At 49.4% G+C, this 24,381-nt stretch overlaps 2 protein-coding genes and 1 long non-coding RNA gene across 13 annotated transcripts in view; 2 read left to right on the forward strand and 1 right to left on the reverse strand.

The window, feature by feature from the left end:
• Window positions 1–286: 286 nt before the first annotated feature.
• Window positions 287–12,518, forward strand: FKBP4 (FKBP prolyl isomerase 4). The gene is made up of 10 exons (XM_034935179.3): window positions 287–3,680; window positions 5,573–5,717; window positions 6,162–6,304; window positions 7,139–7,259; window positions 7,521–7,677; window positions 8,280–8,370; window positions 8,469–8,552; window positions 8,822–9,007; window positions 9,557–9,796; window positions 11,727–12,518. Exons 1-10 carry the CDS (start codon window positions 3,576–3,578, stop codon window positions 11,832–11,834), a joined length of 1,380 nt encoding a protein of 459 aa, XP_034791070.1. The 5' UTR covers window positions 287–3,575; the 3' UTR covers window positions 11,835–12,518.
• Window positions 12,519–13,709: 1,191 nt separating this feature from the next.
• LOC106635325 (uncharacterized) lies at window positions 13,710–21,301 on the reverse strand. The gene is made up of 2 exons (XR_001338685.3): window positions 20,958–21,301; window positions 13,710–13,896 (listed from the first exon to the last, which is right to left on the reverse strand). It is a non-coding gene; the product is annotated as an uncharacterized LOC106635325 (long non-coding RNA).
• A 37-nt stretch (window positions 21,302–21,338) lies between these two features.
• ITFG2 (integrin alpha FG-GAP repeat containing 2) overlaps window positions 21,339–24,381 on the forward strand; it is a 29,526-nt gene continuing 26,483 nt past the window's right edge. For 10 of the 11 annotated variants that reach the window (XR_010108882.1, XR_612098.4, XM_063593293.1 and 7 more), the window contains exon 1: window positions 21,412–21,594. Coding sequence is in view for 9 of the 11 variants with exons in the window: in XM_063593293.1 (XP_063449363.1) it covers window positions 21,499–21,594 (96 nt within the window). In the remaining 2 variants the exon portion in view is untranslated. Of the gene's footprint in view, window positions 21,595–24,381 lie in introns of all 11 variants that reach the window. The other variant, XM_003820350.5, reaches the window with a different exon arrangement.

Here is a 24,381-nt window from a genome sequence, read left to right on the forward strand (position 1 = left end):
TTCACTATGCACAGGCCTCACATAGGGGCCTACTATTTTTAAATTGTATGAAAATGAGACTAAAATCACTAACATAAATAAATGTTTTAAGAAGTATGTAGAGGCCGGGCACGGTGGCTCACGCCTGTAATCCCAGCACTTTGGGAGGCCGAGGCAGGTGGATCACGAGGTCAGGAGATGGAGACCATCTTGGCTAACACGGTGAAACCCCGTCTCTACTAAAAATATAAAAATTTAGCCGAGCATGGTAGTGGGCAACTGTAGTCCCAGCTACTTGGGAGGCTGAGGCAGGAGAATGGCATGAACCCGGGAGGCAGAGCTTGCAGTGAGCAGAGATTGCGCCACTGCAGTCCAGCCTGGGCAACAGAGCAAGACTCCGTCTCAAAAAAAAAAAAAGAAAGAAATATGTAATACCTTTTTTGGTCAGTAGAGTTTCTATTTTCTCAATCAACAGACACCAAAGTTAACAAGAAAATATGTAAAGGTCTTTAACAACTTTTTTTTTTTTTTGGCATTACATTTTTGACAAATTATACTGGGAACATTCTAACTTAGGCTGGGTGACAGATTTCCAGCTTTCATTGTACTGGTATGCTGCATAACATGTATGCATACATGAACACACACACCTATATGCATTTCAGTCTTTTGAACGATCCAAATATCATACAATTATTTGGATGTTAAGTGCATTGTCAGCCTAGGAAGGTCAAGATATGAACTGTAGAAACAAGGGGTCTTCATGTGTAAATGATGGGCCCAGAGTTTGGGATCTGAGCCAGGTCAGCTCTAAGAGGCTCAGTGTGACAAGAACAAAGTTTCTGATCCCAGCAGGAGCCACCTACAGATAAGGTGGATGAGAAAAAGTGTGCTGACTTCCTCCCGCAAAAAAAAGGGGACATTTTGGAAGAATTTCGAGTGGTACCAGTCACACATCTTTAATGAGAATACTAACTTAAATGGCCTGGGGAAAGGGTGAGGAGATAGAGGAAAGAGACTAAAACATGTGCACACTTTCTACAGTATATGTAATTTTATGATCAGAAAAATATCACATAAACGACCAGGAAATATTCTAAGAGAAACAGTAAGTTCCTGCTCCAGGATTCAAGACCCCTAGTTTCCTCCTGTGGTTTCTCCTAGTTTCTGCCTGTGGTCCCCTAGTTTCCTCCTTCACCGTGTGGGGACAGAGCTTCTCACCGGGAACCTTGCCCTCATGCCCTTCCCTGTCTCACAGACCTCTGTTTTCTTAGCCCTGTGTCCCCATCTCCACTGCAGCGCCTATCAGATCACACTAAAACGACCGTTATTTACCAACTGCGGAGTTGGAGGCGAGCACTGAGCTAGATACCATACACAGATTCCCGCTTTTTTAACCATTAAATCACCCTCTTTTACAAATGTTACTATCTCTATTTTACAGACAAGAAATCGAGACATGAAGATTAACTAACCTGCCCCAATTTAAACAGCTAACATAACACATGGGCCACCCAACGTCCCTTACTCCAAAGCACATGCTCATTCCACTAGGGTATTAGGCTATGTGTTAATGTAACGGCAGGCAATCTGAAGGGCTCCACTATGTACGTGCCGAACAGAATTAAAGGGGGGGTCCCACACTGTCCGCTTCCGATGAAGAAAAAGACGCAGAAAAGAAACCGCCACACGTGGAGAATCAGTAGGTGCAAGCCAAGGACAGTTTGCGGTAAACTGCCACCCCGGAAGCCAGCACCCACCATCCTGGTCTCCCGGAGTTTGGGTGACCCCTGGCACTGTTACTTCTGCATAAAAGTAGTGGATTTAACCCCTACAGAGGCAGCGCCCCGTATCCTCTGAAGCTGTCTCCAGCCACCTAGAGACGTCTTCATTATGGCTCAACTCATTTGGGCTGTAAATTGCTGAAGCGAAGGGCTTTTTCTTCTGCATCCAAGTTCCCTCGGCAGGGACTACAATAAATCATCACATTATGACGCTGAAAGTTCATCTCTAAAAAGCTTTCAATTTAGTTTGATGAGACTAATGGCGTCCAATCGCACAGTGCCGGGCACATAACGGGAAGTCCAAAAATACAGTTATTATTGGAATAAAAATTCAGGCTGGGGGCAGTGGCTCACGCCTGTAATCCGAGCACTTTGGGAGGCCGGGGCGGGCGGATCATTTGAGACCAGATGTTCGAGACCAGCCTGAGCAACATGGCGAAACCCCGTCTCTACTAAAAATACAAAAATTAGTCGGCGTGGTGGCGGACGCCTGTAGTCCCGGCTACAGAGAGCCAAGATCGCACCACTGCACTGCAGCCTGGGCGACAGAGCAAGACCCTGTCTCAAAAAAAAAAAAAAAAAAAGGAAAAAAAAAAATCAGCCAAGACTTGGAAAAAGAAATTAAAAAAAGGAAAATTCATGCAGCCAGTAACTATTGGGACATCACTCACCAGGCACTATGCTAAACTGGGGTTAGGTGCTGAGCAAAACCAGGCCCCTCTCTAGATGGCTCTCTAGGTCCCACGACCATGGCTTAGGTGACACCGGCACCTGCGCGCTCCACAGCCTGTCGAAAAACACTCGGGAAGCAAACATTGAGAGGAAAATACTCCTTCTGTGGGCCTTTAGGAAAACCGAGTGACTTTTTTCGTGAGGGGAACCCATCTTTGTAAGCATTCGGGGAAACGGCAGTTTTATTACCGCCGGGAAGGGTCCCCTGAGTGTGTGCCCCGTCTGAGTTCCGAGCTGGGCGGGCCATGCCTTGCCAACCCCGCTGCTCGCAGCATCTGCAGGCGCTGAGCGAGGCATCGCTGCCCGGCCAGGGCTTCTCGGATCTGGGGAAATCGAGGTCGCTTTCCCCGGCTCTCTGCAGCGGGGCAGCGCTGTCCACTCACTCCCCGCTCCCCGCGCACGCCCTTACCCTCTTTCCCCCAGGTAGGGAAGGGTCTACGCGGGTCATAGCAGAGAGGCCACGCCGCCCGTGGTGACGGCCGGTCCCGGGGAGGGGGCGCCGCCACTGCCATCCCGCAGCCTGCGCTCCCCACACCCCGCCGCAGGCGCAGCGGACTGGTGGAGTGATGTCGGGAGATCGATCGAGAAGAATCTGGAAGAATCCGGTTAGACAGGGAAGCGGGCGGGGATGGGAGGGAGGGAGGAAGGGCCAGGGGAGGCCGCCGGGGAGATCCCGAGTCCGAGGGTCCCAGGAGAAGGGGGAGGGGGCAGGCAGCCAGAAGGAGGCAAGAACCGGAAAAAAAAAGAAAAAAAAATTCCGAAGCGCCCGCAGCACTGAGCCCGAACCGGCTCAGTCCCGCCGTCTCTAGAAAGTTCTGCACCCCGCCCCCTCTGTCCGCCCTCCCGCTCCTCCCAGCCCCTCCCTCGCGGCGGGGCGGGACCAATCGCTCCCCGAGCCGCTCCTGACCCACCTACCCCAGCTCTCGCGCCGCGTGCAGAAGTGCTCAAGCCTCCTCGCGGTCCGCAGTCAGTGCCGCCGCGCCCGGCCTCCCGCACGCCCCGCAGGTAGCGCCCCCGCCCGCGGCCCAGAGTGCGCTCGCGCCGGCACCAGCTCCCGGATAAACGGCGCGCCGCGCGGCGATGACAGCCGAGGAGATGAAGGCGACCGAGAGCGGGGCGCAGTCGGCGCCGCTGCCCATGGAGGGAGTGGACATCAGCCCCAAACAGGACGAAGGCGTGCTGAAGGTGAGGGGCGGCGGGGCCTGCGGAGGCGTCGGAACCCGGGGCCCCGCGGGCCGCCCTTCCGCCGCGCCCGGAGCCCGCGGCCGGGCACGGGTCGAGGCGGCCGCCTTTGCAGCCTCGCGGCTGTCCCGCCGGGGGCCGGTGGCATCGCCGTCCCGGACCGGGCTGCGTCGTTTAAGGCACCGAGGCCGGCCATGCGCTCGGCAGGGGGGCGGCCTAGGTGCGCGGGCCGAGGCCCCAGGCTCCCCAGCCGGCAGCGCCCGGGCCCGGGCAGGGGGTCGGGATTGCAGTGCCCACCCCGGCGCGCGCGGGGCGGCGGAGAGGGGCGGGGCGAGGCGACCGCCGCGGGCACCCGAGCCGCAGCCCGGGGCCAGGCCGGGCCTCCCACGCCACGCCGCCCCCGACCCCGCGGCCCCAGCGGAGCTGCCAGCCGCGGGCCGCCTCGTTGGTGGCGGTGCCAGGGCTCGCCCACCCGGGCGGTGGAACACGGGCCAGGACGGGGAGCGACTCCCCACAGTGCTTTCCTGGCCCTTCGGCCTTTGTGCGACACAGGCGTGACAGGGTTCCGGCGCCCTCCCGGGGTCCCCTGCCGACGCCGGGACCCAGCGAGGTCCCCACTCGCCGCGCGGCGCCCCCTCCCTCGGCCCCGGGGAGGCCGGGCGCGGGGCATGCCGGGAGCTGTAGTCCCCTCCCCCCTCCGCCGCCTCCCGGAGCCAGGGCTGCGGGGTGTGGGGCGGGGAGGAGGCGCTCTGCTGTGGAGCCTGCCGCCGAGTGACCGCTCGACTACAAATAGCCTGGGGAGCTGCGGGGAGGGCATCTTGACCTGGGCCAGGACAACCTGCCTTGGGTCGGAGCAGGTTCCAGGGAGAATCAGAGATGGTGAATTCCCAGCCTGCGTCTTATGCCTTCTCTCCATCCGCTGCTCCTCCTCATCCTGGCTTCCCACCGCTGAGCTCCGCGTGTGCGGCACCCACCTCAGGGGGCCTTTACCTGGTCCAGAAGTGCATCTGTCTTTGCACCAGATTATTGGGGACCTCAAGCGTCTGCTCCAGCGGCTCTCCTGTGGCATGTGACTTCCCCTTCTCGCTCCAGCGTCCTGCTGTTTTCTACGAGATTGTTATTCCAGGAAGGCTCATTTCCCCTTTGATCCATCATTCCTTCCCTTTTACCTTTCTACTCCTCAAAGCCCCTGTCTATTCTTCGTGGAAGCTTTCCCTTGGAGGGTAACCACACACCTACCAGGTGGCGCTAAAGAAGCCTTTACGTTTCTGGGAAATACTCCAGCCCTGGACTTACTACCAGAGGAATACTCAGCTCCCAAGTCAGAGTTTAAGGTCCCATGGAGAGCCTCCGGGTTCACCTATAACCTGGTTTCTTCCTTACCTGTTTTGAACTGTTTCTATTCTCTTCACTCATACTCCTCTCGTTCTCCTGTCTCCAAACCAGACCTTAGTCTGATGACCACTGGCATGAAGGAAGAAGGAGGAAGTGTGGCATAAATACTTCCCCCTTTGCCGATTATAATAATAATCTATTATTCAACCTTTTACTGGTCTAATCTTCCAACAACTGTAGGAGATAGGGATTATCATCACTGCTTTACAAATAAAGTGTGGAGAATTTTAAAAACTTACCATACAGCGGAAACTTGAACTCAGATCTCTCAGCCTTTTGTCTCCTTTTTCAAACCAAGTCTTGCTGCACCTCAAGAAAGACAAGAAGGTTAGTTGACTCCTAAGCCAAGCTGCTAGTAACTGAATCTGGAGGGACAAGTAGGCAGAGGAGGATGAACACAGAGAAGTCCCTTTATGTTCCCTCTGGAGGCTTGCAGGCAGTGCTGGTGCCCCTTTCTGCCCCAAACCCTGGGGTACTCACTTTCTCCCCCTTCCTCCCAGGTCATCAAGAGAGAGGGCACAGGTACAGAGATGCCCATGATTGGGGACCGAGTCTTTGTCCACTACACTGGCTGGCTATTAGATGGCACAAAGTTTGACTCCAGTCTGGATCGCAAGGACAAATTCTCCTTTGACCTGGGAAAAGGTAGGCGTGGTCAGTGGGCTGGTAGGATAGGTTCAAGGTGGACACAAGCTGTCACAAGCAGAAACCATTTTCTCAGGACCAAGCTCAGTGAGGAATGGTTTATCACAGTCTGTTAACTCCTTCGGTCACTCTTTTTTTTTTTTCTACCGTTCTGTAACTATATTGATCTCTGTCTCCCCTTCTCCTCATCACCTCCCAACACCTTACTCCCCCTTCAAAGGTGGACTGTCTTGCATCTTAAACTCTTTTGTTCAGGGTCACGTGATCTTTTACAGTTCTTAGACCTGGTAGCACTTAATACAACCAGGTACCTCACCTTCTGGTCCCATTTCTAAAGGATGTCCAGCTCCCCCATGAGTGTGGTGCAGTAACTCTTCAGGAGCACTGTTTGAGCCCAGAATCAGAACCCTGCTAAGGCGGTCCTGTTTGCTTCTGTACCTGCAGGGGAGGTCATCAAGGCTTGGGACATTGCCATAGCCACCATGAAGGTGGGGGAGGTGTGCCACATCACCTGCAAACCAGAATATGCCTACGGTTCAGCAGGCAGTCCTCCAAAGATTCCCCCCAATGCCACGCTTGTATTTGAGGTGAGTGTTTGGTCACTGAGATCCAGGCTAAGAGCCAGGCCTTATCTCAGCCCAATGCCTGGCTGCCCTCCAGCCCTTCCTGCTTCTTGGAGACAATGTAGCCAAGGCTGAGGGTCTGGCCTTATGGGAGGAGAAATGCAGAGGGCTCTGCTGCTGCTAGTAATGGAAGTAATAGAAGCTTCAGGTGGGAAGAGGCAGGCACAAGCCCCTCTCCAGACTCAAAGCATGGTCGGGGTTAAGGCATCTTTATCTCCAGAGCGGTACCCAGAAGAATACTGAAAGGAGTCGGGATGTCAGAAACTATGTCCCGTTATAAATGGCAGTACAGAATATTGGTGCTCTAGAGACCAGAAGAGGGAGCAGTAGCTCCCCTGTGGGTCAAGGGCTGAGAAAAGGCTTCACTGAGGAGATAGAACTTGACATTGTTCAATCTGAAAATGGTTGAGCCAATCCGTGGGCCCTTGAATACTGAGAAACTGCTGAGAGATGTTGGGTAATCATTTCTAATATCTACCAGGTTGGGCTTATCAGGTAGTGTGAATTAGGATTATCTGGGACGCGTCCTGATATGTCCGTGTTAGTAGAGCAGGTAGCAAATAGATTGCTCTCCTCAGCTTAACTGAAATCTATGTAGTCTGCCCACCTCTACCACAGTTGAGATTAGGGCAGCTCCCAAGAACTGAAAAAAAGTGCCACTCTACCCAACTCCTTGTGACTGCCTTTGTGGTCAGATCCGGCCTGGCAGTTAGTAGGGACTCTCTCGGATGAGAAAGATTGTGTTTCACTGCCCATGAGTTAGCATGGGAAGGAATTGTGTCACATCTTGTCCCACAGGTGGAGTTGTTTGAGTTTAAGGGAGAAGATCTGACGGAAGAGGAAGATGGCGGAATCATTCGCAGAATACAGACTCGCGGTGAAGGCTATGCTAAGCCCAATGAGGGCGCTATCGTGGAGGGTGAGACAGTACAGTCTGGGCTTTCAATTCTCATTCTGATATTTAGGCCTTGTGTGGCTTTGGGCAAGTCACTTCCCTTCTCCGAGCCTATCTTCTTGTCCATAAAATGATGGGTTGGACCATATTCTCTTCATATCACTCCAGATTTGAGAACACAGGAGAATCTTGGGATGATGGGGGTGATGCAGGGAGGCTGATGGCATCCTTCCTCAGTCACCTGCCCTCTTACAACTCTGGTACACTGCCTCTCTTTCATGCCAGTTGCACTGGAAGGGTACTACAAGGACCAGCTCTTTGACCAGCGGGAGCTCTGCTTTGAGATTGGCGAGGGGGAGAACCTGGATCTGCCTTATGGTCTGGAGAGGGCCATTCAGCGCATGGAGAAAGGAGAACATTCCATCGTGTACCTCAAGCCCAGGTGAGGGGTGGGCACTTCGTAGAGGAGGCAGGCAGGCAAACCAAGATCAAATATATAAAATGAATTGTAGAACCAGCTGTTTGTATCCTTTTTAACTCTGGCCACACCAAACATACACCATTATGATATCCTCAGTGTACTTAGAAGTATGGCCCAATTGTCTACATCTCCTTGGATCTAAGCCCAGTCTTTTCAGTCATAGTTGCTACAGATTCTCTCCTCTGCCATCAAGATTTTCCTCTCCCATTAATTCATTCAGTCATTACTGAAACAGCTACTACATGCCAGGCACTGCTGAAAATTCCTAGGGGTTCAGAGACTAATAGAACATTGTTTCTGCCTTCTAATTCTAGCTCATTGTTTAGTGAGGTGCTATTTAAATTAGTAATCACACTGCTGCCTGGCTATAAGTTATTAGAAGGGTATGAAGGATGCTGAGGGACCATCTGACAGTGTGAAGAGGCCAGGGAAGATTTGCCAAACATTTGAACCAAGTCTCAAGGGATGGGAAGGTACTTTCTAGGAAATGGACAGGAAGCCTCTTCAGCCTGGAGCAGGTTAAGTGTTGCCAAGATGATACATAGTGTTTTTCACCCCTCCAGCTATGCTTTTGGCAGTGTTGGGAAGGAAAAGTTCCAAATCCCACCAAATGCTGAGCTGAAATATGAATTACACCTCAAGAGTTTTGAAAAGGTAAGTTTGCTCAGGGTCTTCCCATCTAAAGTCAAGTTCCACCCTGTACGTGACTCTGGGGTAGCTGACAACTTTGTTTCTCTCCTGGGGTGTGGCAGGCCAAGGAGTCTTGGGAGATGAATTCAGAAGAGAAGCTGGAACAGAGCACCATAGTGAAAGAGCGGGGCACTGTGTACTTCAAGGTGAGCCAACAGTCACTGTCCTAAGGACACTCCCAGGAAGAGTTGCTCTGAGCCTCCCCTTCCCTTGGTGACTGAGATCATTTTCTGCCAAGAAGTGGACAGGTTGGCACCTGCCATCTTCACTTCATATATGTGAGCTTGCTGGCCTTGCCAGTGGGAAGGGTGGGAGCAGGAACCTCTTGTGGCCATGTGTCACTGATGTCTGCAGGGTATAAGAGCCTAGTACCACTGAAACTGTGCCAGGTGCCTGAGCCTCTCTCCCATTCCAGGAAGGTAAATACAAGCAAGCTTTACTACAGTATAAGAAGATCGTGTCTTGGCTGGAATATGAGTCTAGTTTTTCCAATGAGGAAGCACAGAAAGCACAGGCCCTTCGACTGGCCTCTCACCTCAACCTGGCCATGTGTCATCTGAAACTACAGGCCTTCTCTGCTGCCATTGAAAGCTGTAACAAGGTGAGGCCCCCTCAGAGGTCATGGAAGCAGCATTCACAGGCAGAGTTGGGTGAGCTGCCAGCATGTCTGAAACTTCCCCTTGGTGACTAGGGCAGGGATAGCAGGGTGGATCAGTGGGAGCTCTGAGGTTACAGACCAAAGGCACGGATGCAAGTATTCACAGCAAGAACCTTAGCTTTGGTGGGAAGCAGTTGGCAAGAAGTAGGAGGACATGGAATGGGAAGAATCACATAAAGAGTTTTCTTCCACCTTGGTTCTTAGCCTCTCCGCTTACCTACTTGCTTTATTCTAAAGTGAATGTTAATGTCTGAAGTCTTTATTTCATCCAAAGACCTGCTGTCTTCCCTCTCTGCCTGTTGGATTAAATGAGGTTCCTTCCTAGACCCTGGATTGTTCCATTTAATGCCCCAGGCCTTGTTCTTCCTGGGGTGCAGCCAGCCACTTGCATTCCTCCTCATCCTCCTGAGGGGTACCTTTGGAACCAGTCTAGGCCAGATGAGCTACAAGCCCTGAGCTCCCACGATGTGGCTTCCTCTCTGCATTCTTTAGGCCCTAGAACTGGACAGCAACAACGAGAAGGGCCTCTTCCGCCGGGGAGAGGCCCACCTGGCCGTGAATGACTTTGAACTGGCACGGGCTGATTTCCAGAAGGTCCTGCAGCTCTACCCCAACAACAAAGCCGCCAAGACCCAGCTGGCTGTGTGCCAGCAGCGGATCCGAAGGCAGCTTGCCCGGGAGAAGAAGCTCTATGCCAATATGTTTGAGAGGCTGGCTGAGGAGGAGAACAAGGTGAGGATTGGGGTGGGGAACAGTTGGAATAGCATCCCTCCACTTAACCTGGCTACTGTGGGCTCTTTGTGCCTTTGGTTGTCTGTGCCAATCCCGGAAACCAGAAGTTGCCTTTTCCCTGGAGCATTAAGGAGCACATGTTCCTGCTGTTGGGGCCAGTGTTCTGTGATCAGTGCGGGAAACCTACCCACAAGCCCCAGAAGTTGGGTTGGTTACCCTGAGTGTAATTCCCGATTTATGTTTTCTTGTGGGCCAGGCGCAGTGGCTCACACCTGCAATCCCGGCACTTTGCAGGGCCAAAGTGGGAGGATCACTTGAACCCAGTAGGTAGAGAGACCTCAGTGACTTAGGATGGCACCACTGCACCCCAGCCTGAGTGACAAAATGAGACCCCATCTCAAAAAAAGAAAAGCTAGATGCTTTTTGTGTGTGATTAAATAAATAATACACTTAGTTAAATTCAAACTGTACCAAAGCATACAGTCAAGTCTGCCTCCCCCACCAGAAGCAGCTGCCCCTTCGGGGTCTTGGATGGTCCAGTGTATTGCGTCAAGGCACAGGCAGAGGTTCCTGTTGCTTCCTCCCTTTCCCCTAACACGAGGCAACGTGCTCCACCTATGATTTGGCGCATACTATGCTTTTTTCACGTAATAGTAGCTAGAGGCTTATTTTACATCCGTATTTAAAGAACTTTTACATTCTTTCTTAGGCTTACATAGTATTCCATTGTATGGATATGGCTTATCTTAGTCAATCAGTCCCTTTTTAGTCTTCCAGTGGTTTTTGTTTTGTTTTTTTTTTCTGAGACAGAGTTTCGTTCTTATTGCCCAGGCTGGAGTGCAATGGCATGATCTTGGCTCACTGCAAACTCCACCTCCTGGGTTCAAGCGATTCTCCTGCCTCAGCCTCCCGAGTAGCTGGGATTACAGGTGTGAGCCACCACACCCGGCTACTTTTTGTATTTTTAGTACAGACGAAGTTTCATCATGTTGACCAGGCTCTCGAACTCCTGACTTTAGTGATCTGCCCACCCCTGCCTCCCAAAGTGGTGGGATTACAGGTGCCCGCCACCACACCTGGCTAATTTTTGTATTTTTAGTACAGACGAAGTTTCATCATGTTGACCAGGCTCTCGAACTCCTGACTTTAGTGATCTGCCCACCCCTGCCTCCCAAAGTGGTGGGATTACAGGTGTGAGCCACCACACCCAGCCAGTCTTAAACAGTGTTCTAAACCAGCACTGTCCAGTAGAAATATAGTATCAACCACATGTAATTCAAAATTTTCTGGTAACCATGTTAAAAAGGTGAAAAACAAATGGAATTAAATTTTAGTTGCATTTGTGTATTTTTCAAACCATCTTCAAAATCCAATGTATATTTTGCACTAAAAACACGAGTTTGAACTAGCCACTTACAGTAGTGGCTACCATACGGGACAGTGCTGCTTAGAACAGCATTGCAGTGAATAACCTTGTGAGTTCATAATTTGTACATATACAAGTGTTCTGTTTTGTTTTGTTTGAGACAGTGTCTCTTGCCCTGCCACCCAGGCTGGAGTGCAGTGGCACAGTCTCAGTTCACTGTAACCTCTGCCTCCAGGGCTCAAGTGATCCTCTTGTCTCAGCCTCCCGAGTAGCTGGGACCACAGGTGCATGCCACCACGCCCAGCTAATTTTTGTAATTTTTGTTGAGATGAGGTTTCACCATGTTGCCCAGGCTGATCTCAAACTTCTGGGCTCAAGCAATCTGACCACCTCAGCCTCCCAAAGTGCTGGGATTACAGGCATAAGCCACCAGGCTTGGCCTATACAGGTATAGTTTTAGGACAGATGTAGGAGAATGGGTGTATCTATGTAATTCTCCTAGAAATTAAGTGTGTGTTTTTTCACTTGGGAAGTCAGCCCGTTTGCTGTTCCTCTTCCTTGCAGGCCAAGGCAGAGGCTTCCTCAGGAGACCATCCCACTGACACAGAGATGAAGGAGGAGCAGAAGAGCAACACGGCAGGGAGCCAGTCTCAGGTGGAGACAGAAGCATAGGCCCTCTCCACCAGCCCTACTCCTGCGGCTGCCTGCCCCCCAGTCTCCCCACTCCACCCTGTTAGTTTTGTAAAAACTGAAGAATTTTGAGTGAATTAGACCTTTATTTTTCTATCTGGTTGGATGGTGGCTTTAGGGGAAGGGGGAAAGGTGTAGGCTGGGGGATTGAGGTGGGGAATCATTTTAGCTGGTGTCACCCCCTCTTCCCTTCCTCCATTGCACATGAACATATGTCCATCCATATATATTCATCAGAATGTTAATTTATTTTGCTCCCTCTGTTAGGTCCATTTTCTAAGGGTAGAAGAGGCAGGTGGTAGGGATGGGGTCTGATAAGAACCCAGGGTGGAGAGGGAGACTCCTGGGCAGCCGTTTTCCTCATCCTTTCCCTCTCCCAGTCCATTTCCAAACGTGGCCTCCATGTGGGTGCTAGGGACATGGGAAAAACCACTGCTATGCCATTTCTTCTCTCTGTTCCCTTCCTCACCCCCGACGGTGTGGCTGATGATGTCTTCTGGTGTCATGGTGACCACCCCCTGTTCCCTGTTCTGGTATTTCCCCTGTCAGTTTCCCCTCTCGGCCAGGTTGTGTCCCAAAATCCCCTCAGCCTCTTCTCTGCACGTTGCTGAAGGTCCAGGCTTGCCTCAAGTTCCGTGCTTGAGCAATAAAGTGGAAACAATAAAACCTGGGTGTCAGACAACCCTTTCTGTTCAGCCTTGGAGGGGTGGGTATGGGTGGGTACATAATGGGTAGTGGCACAATCAAGGGGTCACCCACTTAGTCCCAGTTGAGCTTAAATAAGTGCAGCATCTCATGTAGATGCCATAGTTGGGCAGGAAGCAGCCCCACCATGCTTGGCTTCCTGAGCACTGCACAGGCTGCCGCTGGGATTTGTGTCTATGGCTTCGCCCAAGGTTCCCAGCACTCCCTCCCTCCAGCAACCTGGCAGTTTTTAGTGCCTCTGGTTTTCTTCCCTGACACTTAGGAAGACGAAAGTATAAAGATCTCGAAGACTGGGACACCATGCATGTTCATTTTGAAGTTGAAATTGGTCTTCTGCCTACCTCTGATCTGGCAGAGGTATCTGCATTTTGGTTTGTTAACAAGGTAAAACTCCTGGTGTCACTGACCTCCTCCTGTCAGATAACTTACATGATTAAGGTTAAGACTAAAGCAGTGTGTTCACGTCCAGCTTCCTTCTCAGCCTTAACAGGAAAAGGCTTGTGCTTTTTTTCTAACTATGCTTTGACCCTTAACTCCTATGGCATGATGGGGCCCTGGGAGAAGCCAGGCAGCACAAGCCAGTCATGCTGAGCTGCCTCCAGATAATCCTGGCTCCAGGCCAGAGCCCATGTCTGCCCTCATCCCTCTCTCCTACTGTGAGCTCTCCAGTCCTTTCCCAACAGCGATGTGGTTGTCTGCTTAGCCACATGCCTGTATAGTTCCTTCCAGAAGAAATGTATAATGGTGGAAGATGTATTTCTGTGTGAAATTTTTCACCAAGTCATACAACACAGCTGATGCTGGAGCCAGGATTAAAATTGGGGTGTACAAGTCTCCCCGTGTGAGTATCCCTTGAGCCCAAGACACCAAGGATGCAGAGAACTGTGACTGTGCCACTGCACGCCAGCCTGGGCAAGAGAGTGAGACCGTCTCTTTTTTAAAAAAGTCCCTGTGTAACTGCTTTCTTACTGGGCTTACCTCACATCACAGCCCTGTGTTTGTGGTTTGTGTCTGGGTCCTCTTGGTATTTCAAAAGTAGTAGATTCTTAACGCCTGCAGCCAACAATAATCACTAACTCAAGCATTTATGGAGTAAGCCTAGCACTGTACTGACAGCATCACATGAGTGAAACTGAATCCTTGCAACCATCCTACAAAGAAGGTATAACTTTAATAACCCTATTTACAGATAAGAAAACCAAGACTCAGAAGTTAAATGGAAAGGTGAGGTCTCTGAACTAATCCAGACTCTCCCATGAGGTTCCTTTGGCAAGTCCTGGGCTTCTGTCCTCATCTGCAAAATCGAAAGCATTCCTGAGGTTTCTTCCAGCTCCGCATCCTGTAGGATTCCAAGAATGTAAAACTGCATTTAACCGTGGAACATCTAGAGATAAGTCTTAGTTTATGTAACATTAAAACTGTCTAGTGAGGATGTTTTGTTAAAATGCCTACAAGTCTTTCAGCCTAAAAATAATCCTGCCACATACTCAAGTCTGCCCTGGGTCAGTGCTACAAGTTCATTTCCCAGTCAGTTGTCCCTGCCTACCAACACTTAAATCTTTCTATATGCAGAGAAATGTGCCTGAAGAAAGAAAAGCTAGTAGCAAGCAGTACTGTGAGCTTTTAACAAGCTTTGCAGGTGGTCTCTAGAAAAATTTAAAATAGGGTTTATCTTGCCCTAGTGCTGGTTCTAACATCAAGTTCCATGAATTTTATCTCCCAAGTATTTCTACTCTCTCCATACTAGTACCGCTCCCTCCCATCACCATGCACTCCAGCCTGCTCTCCTGCAAAAGGCTCCTATCTGGGATTCCCTCCTGCCCCTCCTGCAGTTCACTCTGTACTGCATCCCAGTCGTGTCCCTCCGAGTACTTAAATCACTTTCAATGATTACCCATCCCATTTAGGCTAAAGAATCCTTATCATGGCCCACAAAACCCTGCAAGGCTTGGCAAAGTGCACTTAACCCTTGTCCTCACTCTATACCAGCTTCGCCACCCTGAGGGTGAATGGAGGACTGTATTCCATTTCCATTGGAGAAAAAATATGTGAAAGGCACTTTATGCAGGACTAGTAAAGTGTAGTATCTTTTTAGAAAATGTCATTACTGGAAAAAAAGTTAGAAAGCAGAACTTCTCAAACCTTATTCCTCTTACGTCTCAGTGACTAATTTTCCCTTTCCAAATGCAAAACACCTCAGAACCTTATAACAAGTTGAAATGACAATGCACTAAGGGCAGTGCTGAATACAACCAATGTAAGAGTCTGGACATTGTAAGTAAGGAAAATTTGTTCTCTTTCTGGAATTCATTATTGCTGCCTTATGGCTACAGTTCCCCAGCTGTTTGCCAACCTCAGATAATGTGGATGCATTAACTATCCCCAGTTAGAAAACCTAGGAATAATAAAAACATTAATTTATCCTGTGCTAAATAACACTACCAATTTTTTTTAATCTAATTTATTTTCTTTTTTTTTTTTGGAGATGGAGTCTTGCTGTGTTCCCCAGGCTGGAGTGCAGTGGCGCTATCTTGGCTCACTGGAACCTCCACGTCCCAGGTTCAAGCAATTCTCTCTCGGCCTTCCAAGTGGCTGGGACCACAGGCGCACGCCACCACGCCTGGCTAATTTTTGTATTTTTAGTAGAGACAGGGTTTTGCCATATTGATCAGGCTGGTCTTGAACTCCTGACCTCAGGTGATCCACCCGCCTTGGCCTCCCAAAGTGCTGGAATTACAGGCGTGAGCCACTGCGCCCAGCCTATTTTTTTTCTTTTTTTTGTTTTTTTGTTTTTTTGTTTGTTTGTTTAAGACAGGGTCTCACTATTTTGCCCAGGCTCAGTGCACTGATGCAATTACAGCTCACTGCAGCCTCAACCTCCTGGGCTCAAGAGATCCTCCCAACTCAGCCTCCGGAGTAGCTGGGAGGGACTACAGGCACATGGCACCATGCCCAGCTTTTTTTTTTTTTTTTTTTTTTGGACAGAGTGTAGCTCTTGTTGCCCAGGCTGGAGTGCAATGGCGCAATCTCAGCTCACCGCAACATGTGCCTCCCAGGTTCAAGCAATAATCCTGCTTCAGCCTCCTGAGTAGCTGGGATTACAAGTGCCTACTACCATGCCCAGCTAATTTTTGTACTTTTAATAGAGAAGGGGTTTCACCATGTTGGCCAGGCTGGTCTCGAACTCCTGACCTCAGGAGATCTGCCTGCCTAAGCCTCCTAAAGTGCTGGGATTACAGGCATGAGCCATTGTGCCCTGCCATGCTATACCAATTTGAGAGGCAAAGTAAGAGTGAACGGTCTCAGGGATGATCAAGAAAAAGCAATGCCTTTGTGAATGTCGAGGGTCCTGTGGCTAGAAGAGAGGATCAGCATGTATATTCTATATTCCATTGAATCTTCAGTCTCCTGTTTTAGAAGTGCATCAGACATAAACTGATTTGTATTTTTTTAGGTGAAATTCACATTTTTAGGTGAAACAAAGTTAACCATTTTAAATTCAACAGTTTGGTGGCCATTTAGTCTTTACAGTGTTATCTAGTTCCAAAACGTCTTCCTCATTCTTTGTGTTTTAACCCTATCTCCTAATGTTTAAGTGACACAGCGACAGTGAACTTCTCATCCATCAGTAGTCTTGAGCAGACAACCCTGATGAGTTAGTTCTAGGATTAAAGCATCCCAGAGTTGGTGGTGCATTTTAACAGGGGCAAACTTGAGGAAGGCAGTGAGACTTAGTAGAGCTCTGAATAACAGCATTTCTCTCAGTGCAGAGCTGCCCCACACTACTCTGCCAGTTTCTAGGACAAAAAACCTAACTTTTCCGACACTTTAATATGCTAAGGTGTACCATGAATGAGAGAGGGGAGGGGGAAATGGTGATACAAGCCAAACCGAGCCCATTAAGCCCTGGACCCTGCCCCCAAGGTGGTGAGGCTCTGGGCCTCATGTTTTGAAAGATACTTGGAGACCCTGATTCTTACCTGGGCACCCTGGGCAAACAGAAACCATTCTGTCTACTGTCGGAGGATGAAGTAGACAAAGAATCTTCCTAGAAATGCTTCCCACTGGCCGGGCGCGGTGGCTCACGCCTGTAATCCCAGCACTGTGGGAGGCCAAGGCAGGCGGATCACGAGGTCAGGAGATCAAGACCATCCTGGCTAACACGGTGAAACCCCGTCTCTACTAAAAATACACACACACACACAAAATCAGCTGGGTGTGGTGGCGGGAGCCTGTAGTCCCAGTTACTGGGGAGGCTGAGGCAGGAGAATGGTGTGAACCTGGGAGGTGGAGCTTGCAGTGAGCCAAGATTGCGCCACTGCACTTCAGCCTGGGCGACAGAGCAAGACTCCATCTTAAAAAAAAAAAAGAAAGAAAGAAACGCTCCCCACTTAATCCCCCCATCCCCTCCTATGGAGATTTCTATTGTTTGTAAAGAATATGCCACCCATACAACTGTATCCATGTCACCTAACCAGGAAGATACCCTAATTAGACAGTTTTGGGGAGCAAGACAAAAACCAGCAGAAAGAGTGCTTGGCTTAGACAAGATGGAGTTTAGATGGTGCCCAAAGAGACCTAGCAACGTTCCAACTAGAAAGGGGCCAAGACCAGGAGTGCTCTTTGTGGAGCCAGGGATCTGTCCGTATGGCTTTACAATGCCTAGTCATACAAAACACTCACTGGACTTAAAGTAACTGATGCAAGGTGGGGAGAGGCACAGGCATGGAAGGACTTCACTTGTGCCCTATTTCTTGGAGACCTATCTTTCCTGCCTAACTTTATTTGGCTCTCTTGACAAAAGCCAAAAAGCGTGGTATAGAAGTTGTGATCATACGTCTAGGCATGGTGGCCTGTAATCCCAGCACTTTGGGAGGCCGAACACTTTGATCACCTGAGGTCAAGAGTTCAAGACCAGCCTGGCCAACATGGTGAAACCCTGTCTCTACTACAAAAAAAATTATCTGGGCATGGTCATGGACACCTGTAATCCCAGCTACTCGGGAGGCTGAGGCAGGAGAATCGCTTGAACCCGGGAGGCGGAGGTTGCGGTGAGCCAAGCTCGCACCATTGCACTCCAGCCTGGGCAAGAAGAGTGAAACTCTCAAAAAAGTGAAAAAGAAGGCCGGACGCAGTGGCTCACACCTGTAATCCCAGCACTTTGGGAGGCCGAGGTGGGCGGATCATGAGGTCAGGAGATTGAGACCATCCTGGCTAACACAGTGAAACCCCTTCTCTACTAAAAATACAAAAAATTAGCCAGGTGTGGTGGCGGGTGCCTGTAGTCTCAGCTACTCGGGAGGCTGAGGCAGGAGAATGGTGTGAACCCGGAGGGCAGAGCTTGCAGTGAGCCGAGATCGTGCCACTGCACTCCAGCCTAGGCGACAGAGCGAGACTCCGTCTCAAAAAAAAAAAAAAGTAAAAAAGAAGTTGTGATCATAATTACATGACCTTCATGGCAAACATATTCTACAATTAAAAACAGACACCCTGTGTCACAGAAAGATCCAGACCAAGAAACCCAAATGATGAGGAAGATAAAACTAAGGCACTGGGGAATCCTGGGTTGGGGTCTGATCTTAGATAACTGGGTCAGGCCAAGGCACCTGATGAAAGAAGCTGGGTGATCTCATCTCTTGTTCTGAGTTATTTAGTAATATATTCCTTTTAAAACCACTTCAGAGGCCGGGTGCGGTGGCTCATGCCTATAATCCCAGCCTTTGGGAGGCCGAGGCAGGTGGATCACAAGGTCAGGAGTTCAAGACCAGCCTGGCCAATATGGTGAAACCCCGTCTCTACTAAAAATACAAAAACAATTGGCTGGGCGTGGTGGCAGTCTCCTGTAGTCCCAGCTACTCAGGAGACTAAGGCAGGAGAATCGCTTGAACCCGGGAGGCGGAGGTTGCAGTGAGCCGAGATCGTGTCATTGCACTCCAGCCTGGGTGACAGAGGGAGACTGCCTCAGGAAAAAAAAAAAAAAGAAAGAAAGAAAAAACCACTTCAGAGGTAAACTTTTTTTTTTTTTTTTTTGGAGACAGAGTCTCACTTTCACCCAGCCTGGAGGGCAGTGGCACCACCTTGGCTCACTGCAACCTCTGCCTCTTGGGCTCAGGAGATCTTCCCGCCTCAGCCTCCTGAGTAGCTGGGACCACAGGCATGCACCACTATGCCCAGCTAATTTTTGCATTTTTGGTGGAGTCATGGTTTTGCCATGTTGTCCAGGCTGGTCTTGAACTCCTGAGCTCAAGTGATCTGCCTGCCTCAGTCTCCAAAAGTGGTGGAATTACAGGCATGAGCCTCCACAGCCAACCTAGAGGTGAACATTTTGATACTGGTTTTGGTTTTCCCACCCCTTAAAGGCCTAATATGAAGCTTAGGATTTGAACTAGGATGAGATAATAGAGATGGGGTAGAACACGGGGTGAGGGAGCATGCAACTGCTCTGTAAATGAGAAAATGTATTCAAAGCACCAGGAATACCTGTGAGACCCAGTGCCTTTTAATGGACCTGGCCATCCCACAGTACACAACCAGAAATATGAACTTGTAACACAGTTCAGCCTCAGAATATATCTGCAGTCTCCAGTATTTGTCCAGACTTCCTCCAGTTTACTGTTCTGACCTGCTGTTCTTTCTTACCTGGCTGTCAGATCCACTGGGACATCCAGGAAAAAATCTGCCACCCCCTTACCCCAAGAAAAGGTCTTGCCCTCCAGCCTCCTCCCACTATGTACAGACATAGAAAGTAGGGACAAGCCGGGCATGGTGGCTCACGCTTGTAATCCCATCTACCTGGGAGGCTGAGACAGAAGATCTCGAGCCTGGGAGGCGGAGGTTGCAATGAGCCCAGATCGCACCACTGCACTCCAGCCTGGGTGACAGAGCAAGACTCTCAAAGAAAAAAAAGAAAGAAAAAGAAAAAAAGGGGCCGGGCGCAGTGGCTCACGCCTGTAATTCCAGCACTTCGGGAGGCCGAGGCGGGCAGATCAAGAAGTCAAGAGATCAAGACCATTCTGGCCAACACGGTGAAACCCCGTCTCTACTAAAAGTACAAAAATTAGCTGGGAGGCCGGGCGCCGGTGGCTCATGCCTGTAATCCCAGCACTTTGGAAGGCCGAGGCGGGTGGATCACGAGGTCAGGAGATCGAGACCATCCTGGCTAACACGGTGAAACGCCGTCTCTACTAAAAATACAAAAAATTCTCCGGGAGTGGTAGCGGGCGCTTGTAGTCCCAGCTACTCCGGAGGCTGAGGCAGGAGAATGGCTTGAGCTCGGGAGGCGGAGCTTGCAGCGAGCCGAGATCGCACCACTGCACTCCAGCCTGGGTGACAGAGCGAGACTCCGTCTCAAAAAAAAAAAAAAAAAAAAAATTAGCTGGGCGTGGTGGCGCTCGCCTGTAGTCTCCGCTACTCGGGAGGCTGAGGCAGGAGAATTGCTTGAACCTGGGAGGCAGAGGTTGCAGTGAGCCGAGATCGCGCCACCGCACTACAGCCTGGCAACAGAGCGAGACTCCGTCTCAAAAAAAAAAAAAAAAAAAAATTAGCTGGGCGTGGTGGCGCTCGCCTGTAGTCTCCGCTACTCGGGAGGCTGAGGCAGGAGAATTGCTTGAACCTGGGAGGCAGAGGTTGCAGTGAGCCGAGATCGCGCCACCGCACTACAGCCTGGCAACAGAGCGAGACTCCGTCTCAAAAAAAAAAAAAAAAGATAAAAAGGAACAGCCCCTGGTCCAAAATCCCAGATAAGGTAGAATCATTTTTTTTTTTTTTTGAAACACCAAGTGCGAGTCAGCCTGGGTTTTTAGACCTAAATCTAAAAATGTATTGAACACCTGTATGATTTCATAAATATTGCCCTGATTGATGAGGCACCCCAAAGAAAGGCAGAACTGGATTCAACATGGAAAGAAAGTATCCCAAGAAGCCAGCCATGAGAGTGAGAGTGACAGTCCCATCTGTGCTACAAGAGTAAGTTTACTGAGGTTGAGATGCAAGAGCTTTGTGCTGGGGGGCCACAAGACAGAGCAGATCCGGAATCCAGGCAACCTTCACTTCCAGCCTGAAGACTCCTACGAACTATGATAGTAAATGATGGAGAGGCCCTAGGGTTTGGGATCAAACAATTCTGGTTTGAGCACGCACCCCGCCCCCACAATCCTTCCTTCTGCCATTTTACTTAATCTTGCTGAACCTGTTTTCCTCAGCCAAAAAAAAAAAAAAGCTCGCATAGTGGCTGAACTAATTATGTGAAATATGTGAAATGTGCTTTGCAGCAGGTGGCTTTTAAACTATTGACCAGAAAACACATACACTGAAAAAAAAAATTTTTTTTTACATTATAAGCCAGTATACACATATAAGTACATACAATTGAAACAAGAGTTTCACAAAAACTGTACTTACCTTACTACCTGGGAGTCACTTGGTATATTATTATCGTGTTTAATTTTTTCTATGCTGATTGCAACTCACTACATTGTTTTCACTCCTAATGGGTAGTTTTTTAAAAACACTTTTCAAAACCATGCAATTATCAGTTATTACGAAGATTAGTAAGATTCTCAGGAATGGTCTGATGGCTAGGAATCTTCATTGCCAGGGAAACAAAGGAAAAAGGTCAAGGTTATTAGGTCAAGCCCTTGGGAGCCCTGTTGCCAAGGGAACAGATCGGCCCCGTCAGGGTTGGTTTACCCACGGGCTGCAGCCCTGTGGAGAAAAGGAGTGGCCCGTGGGCCTGTCACTCACATCAGAGTTGGGAAGCCCGCCTCCAAGCCCGGAAGACCCGCCTCCTCTGTAAGGTTAAAGGAGGAAGAGGCAGAGATTGGAGGTTCAGGCAGTGACGTAACTTTCTGCCTTAGGTGGCCTTCCGCTCTGGCGGCTGTCGCGACGGGGGTTCAGGGAATATTTACTGGGCCTCTCCGCTCCCTCTGCTCTTGGAGGTGCCATGAGGTCAGTTAGCTACGTGCAGCGCGTGGCGCTGGAGTTCAGCGGGAGCCTCTTCCCGCACGCAATCTGCCTCGGAGACGTTGATAACGATACGGTAGGTGCATGCGCACCGCAAGAGACAGCCTGGATCTGTGCAGGGACGGGGCAAGGGAAGTGGAAGAGGCCGCCTGAGCGTGCCACGTGAGCGTGAGCATGCGCGCTGTGGCTAGTTTGGAGCGCTAAAGAGAAAAACTTTATTGATAGCTTCAGTGTTCGTGGTTGGTTTTGTTCCTTGGGAGGTTTTGTTTGTTTGTTTTTTGAGACAGTCTCCGTCTGTCGCCCAGGCTGGAGTGCAGTGGCTTGATTTCGGCTCACCGCAACCTCCGCCTCCGGGGCTCGAGCGATTCTCCTACTTCAGCCTCCCAAGTAGCTGGGATTACAGGCGCCCGCCACCACGCCCGACTAATTTTTGTGTTTTTAGTAGAGGTGGGGTTTCACCATGTTGGCCCAAAGTGCTGGGACTACAGGCCTGAGCCATCGTGCCCAGCCCTTCTCGTTTTTTAAATAAATTACCACAGGTCAAGCAGGTAAAACAATGCCTGGCACACAGTTTAGTGCTCACTTAAGTGTTAGTGGTGGTGGTGGTGGTGGTGTTAGTATTTTATTCTGTTTTTCTGCAAATCTTTACTGAACTGCTCATTATGCACCAAGGACTCTACTACATTCTAGGAATTCAAAAATGAGCGAGAGAGTTCCAGTCCTCAGATAGCTCATAATCAAGCTGTGTAATAGTCACCGGATAATAAAATGTAATGAGATGCATTGACTAAAGTATGTAGAGGATTCTCCGGTGGACCATTAAAGGGAATAGTGTCTGAAGCTCTTTTTTTTGCAGACTTTATCTTTTCATTTATTATCTATTTCATAGTTCTAATGCAAAGCACTGTATTGCCCCCTTCTACCCTCTGCCCTATCTTCCTGCTCGGCCTCCCTGCTTCACAGTTCCTTAACTGTCCTGTACTTATTTCCCACCGCCCCCTAGTGCTGTGATGCAGAAGGTATTTTATGAGGCCTTTTTTGGCTCTACCCTCTCTGGGGAGGAAAGAGTTATTCTCATAAATTTGTATTATGTTTTCTGGGCTTTCGTGTTTCTTCATGAACTGCCAAGCAGTCCAATTTTATGAGAAAATTAGAGGAGGAATTTTTAAAATTTTTTTGTTTTTTATAGAGACAGGGTCTCACTCTGTTGCCCAGGCTGGAGTGCAGTGGTGCAATCGTAGCTCACTGCAGCCTTGAACTCCTGGGCTCAAATGATCCTACTGCCCCAACCTCCTGCGTAGCTGGGACTACAGGTGCCTGCCACCATGTCTGGCTAATTTTTTTTAAAGTTTTGTAGAGATGAGGTCTCACTGTGTTAACCAGCCTGTTCTCAAACCTCTGGCTTCAAGCAGTACACTGGCCTCAGTGTCCCAAAGTGCTGGAATTACAGGTGTAAGCAACCTCACCAGGCCACACTTTTAAACAGTAAATTAACAAAACACCTTCAGATATACATTATTTTCCATTTTATCTGATTGCCTTCTTTGTTTAAAAGCATTCCCTTTTTTTATAGGTTTATAGCACCAGCTTTTTTGAGATTGTACTTATCTAAAAGAATTACACTATTACACACTCACTTCTACAATGTTAGATATACTACCATTTTTTTTCACCTGAGTTGTAAGCTCCATTACTATAAGCTCCATAGGGATAGGAATGTTTTAATCTGTTTTTTCCACTGCTATATTCTCAACACTTAGAACAATGTAGGCACTGGCCGGGTGTGATGGCTCACGCCTGTAATCTCAGCACTTTGGGAGGCTGAGATGGAAGGATCATTTGAGCCTAGGAGTTTGAGACCAGCCTGGGCAACACAGGGAGACTCCGTCTTTACAAAAAAATAGAAAAAATTAGCCAGGTGTGGTGGTGCATGCTTGTAGTCCCGGCTACTCAGGAGACTGAGGCGAGAGGATTACTTGAGCCTAGGAAGTTGAGGCTGCAGTGAGCCATGATCACACTACGGTACTCCAGCTTGGGCAACAGAGTGAGACCCTGTCTCAAACAAACAACAAAAAAACAGAAAGAAAAGAAATAAGAAACACCAAGTAATAGAAGGTTTGATTTTAAAAAAACCAGTTTTATGCTTCTGTGATCTGATATTCTCACCAGGAAGTCCCATAACAATTATAACAATTAAAAAATAAAAATTTTTTTTTCTTTTTTTTTGAGACAGAGTTTCACTCTTATTGTCCAGGCTGGAGTGCAGTGACACAATCTCGGCTCACTGCAACCTCTGCCTCCCAGGTTCAAGCGAACCTTGGCCTGCCTTGGCCTCCCAAAAGTAGCTGGGATTACAGGCGTGAGCCACTGCGCCCAGCCAGAAATCAAAGATTCAAATAAATTCCAATTTGTTTCTAACTTTTCCTTACTGTTCACCTGTTTATCTCTGTTGCCTTTAGAACTAAATTTCTTGAGAGTATTAGTTCAATGTATTCTGGGAAGAGGAAGGGGATGTTGGCTGTACCCCCAAGAGGAGATCATAAAGCAATTTGCAGAAGTGGGGTTTGAAGCCACTTGGTTAACGTCGTGAGCCCCTGTAAAGGGCAGCTACCCAGATACAAATGGTGGAGAGGCTCCATACAGGGACCTCCCTTCTCTAGAGCTTAGCCATCACTTGAGGGCACTGGAGGCCCAGAGTGGGGAGCAACCCCTTCAGGCTCTGCCCCCTCAGGCCCCACCATCCTTTGTGGTTCCGACATACACCTCAAGATCAAAAGGCCTTGCTAGAGGAGGAAAGGCCCCAAGAGTTCACATTGTCTTTTTATTTGGCCCCTGATTAAACATGAGGTCTGAAGTTAGATTC

This window comes from Pan paniscus, chromosome 10 (assembly GCF_029289425.2).
Source record: "Pan paniscus chromosome 10, NHGRI_mPanPan1-v2.0_pri, whole genome shotgun sequence".
Taxonomy (NCBI): Eukaryota; Metazoa; Chordata; class Mammalia; order Primates; family Hominidae; genus Pan; species Pan paniscus.

What these genes read in the sequence shown, in the direction of transcription:
- FKBP4 (XM_034935179.3), top strand. Translation starts at nt 3,576, where the DNA reads ATGACAGCCGAGGAGATGAAGGCGACCGAGAGCGGGGCGCAGTCGGCG. An exon ending in AGGACGAAGGCGTGCTGAAG is followed by an intron (nt 3,681 to 5,572) that starts GTGAGGGGCGGC and finishes CCTTCCTCCCAG; the next exon opens with GTCATCAAGAGAGAGGGCAC. An exon ending in TGGCTGAGGAGGAGAACAAG is followed by an intron (nt 9,797 to 11,726) that starts GTGAGGATTGGG and finishes TCTTCCTTGCAG; the next exon opens with GCCAAGGCAGAGGCTTCCTC.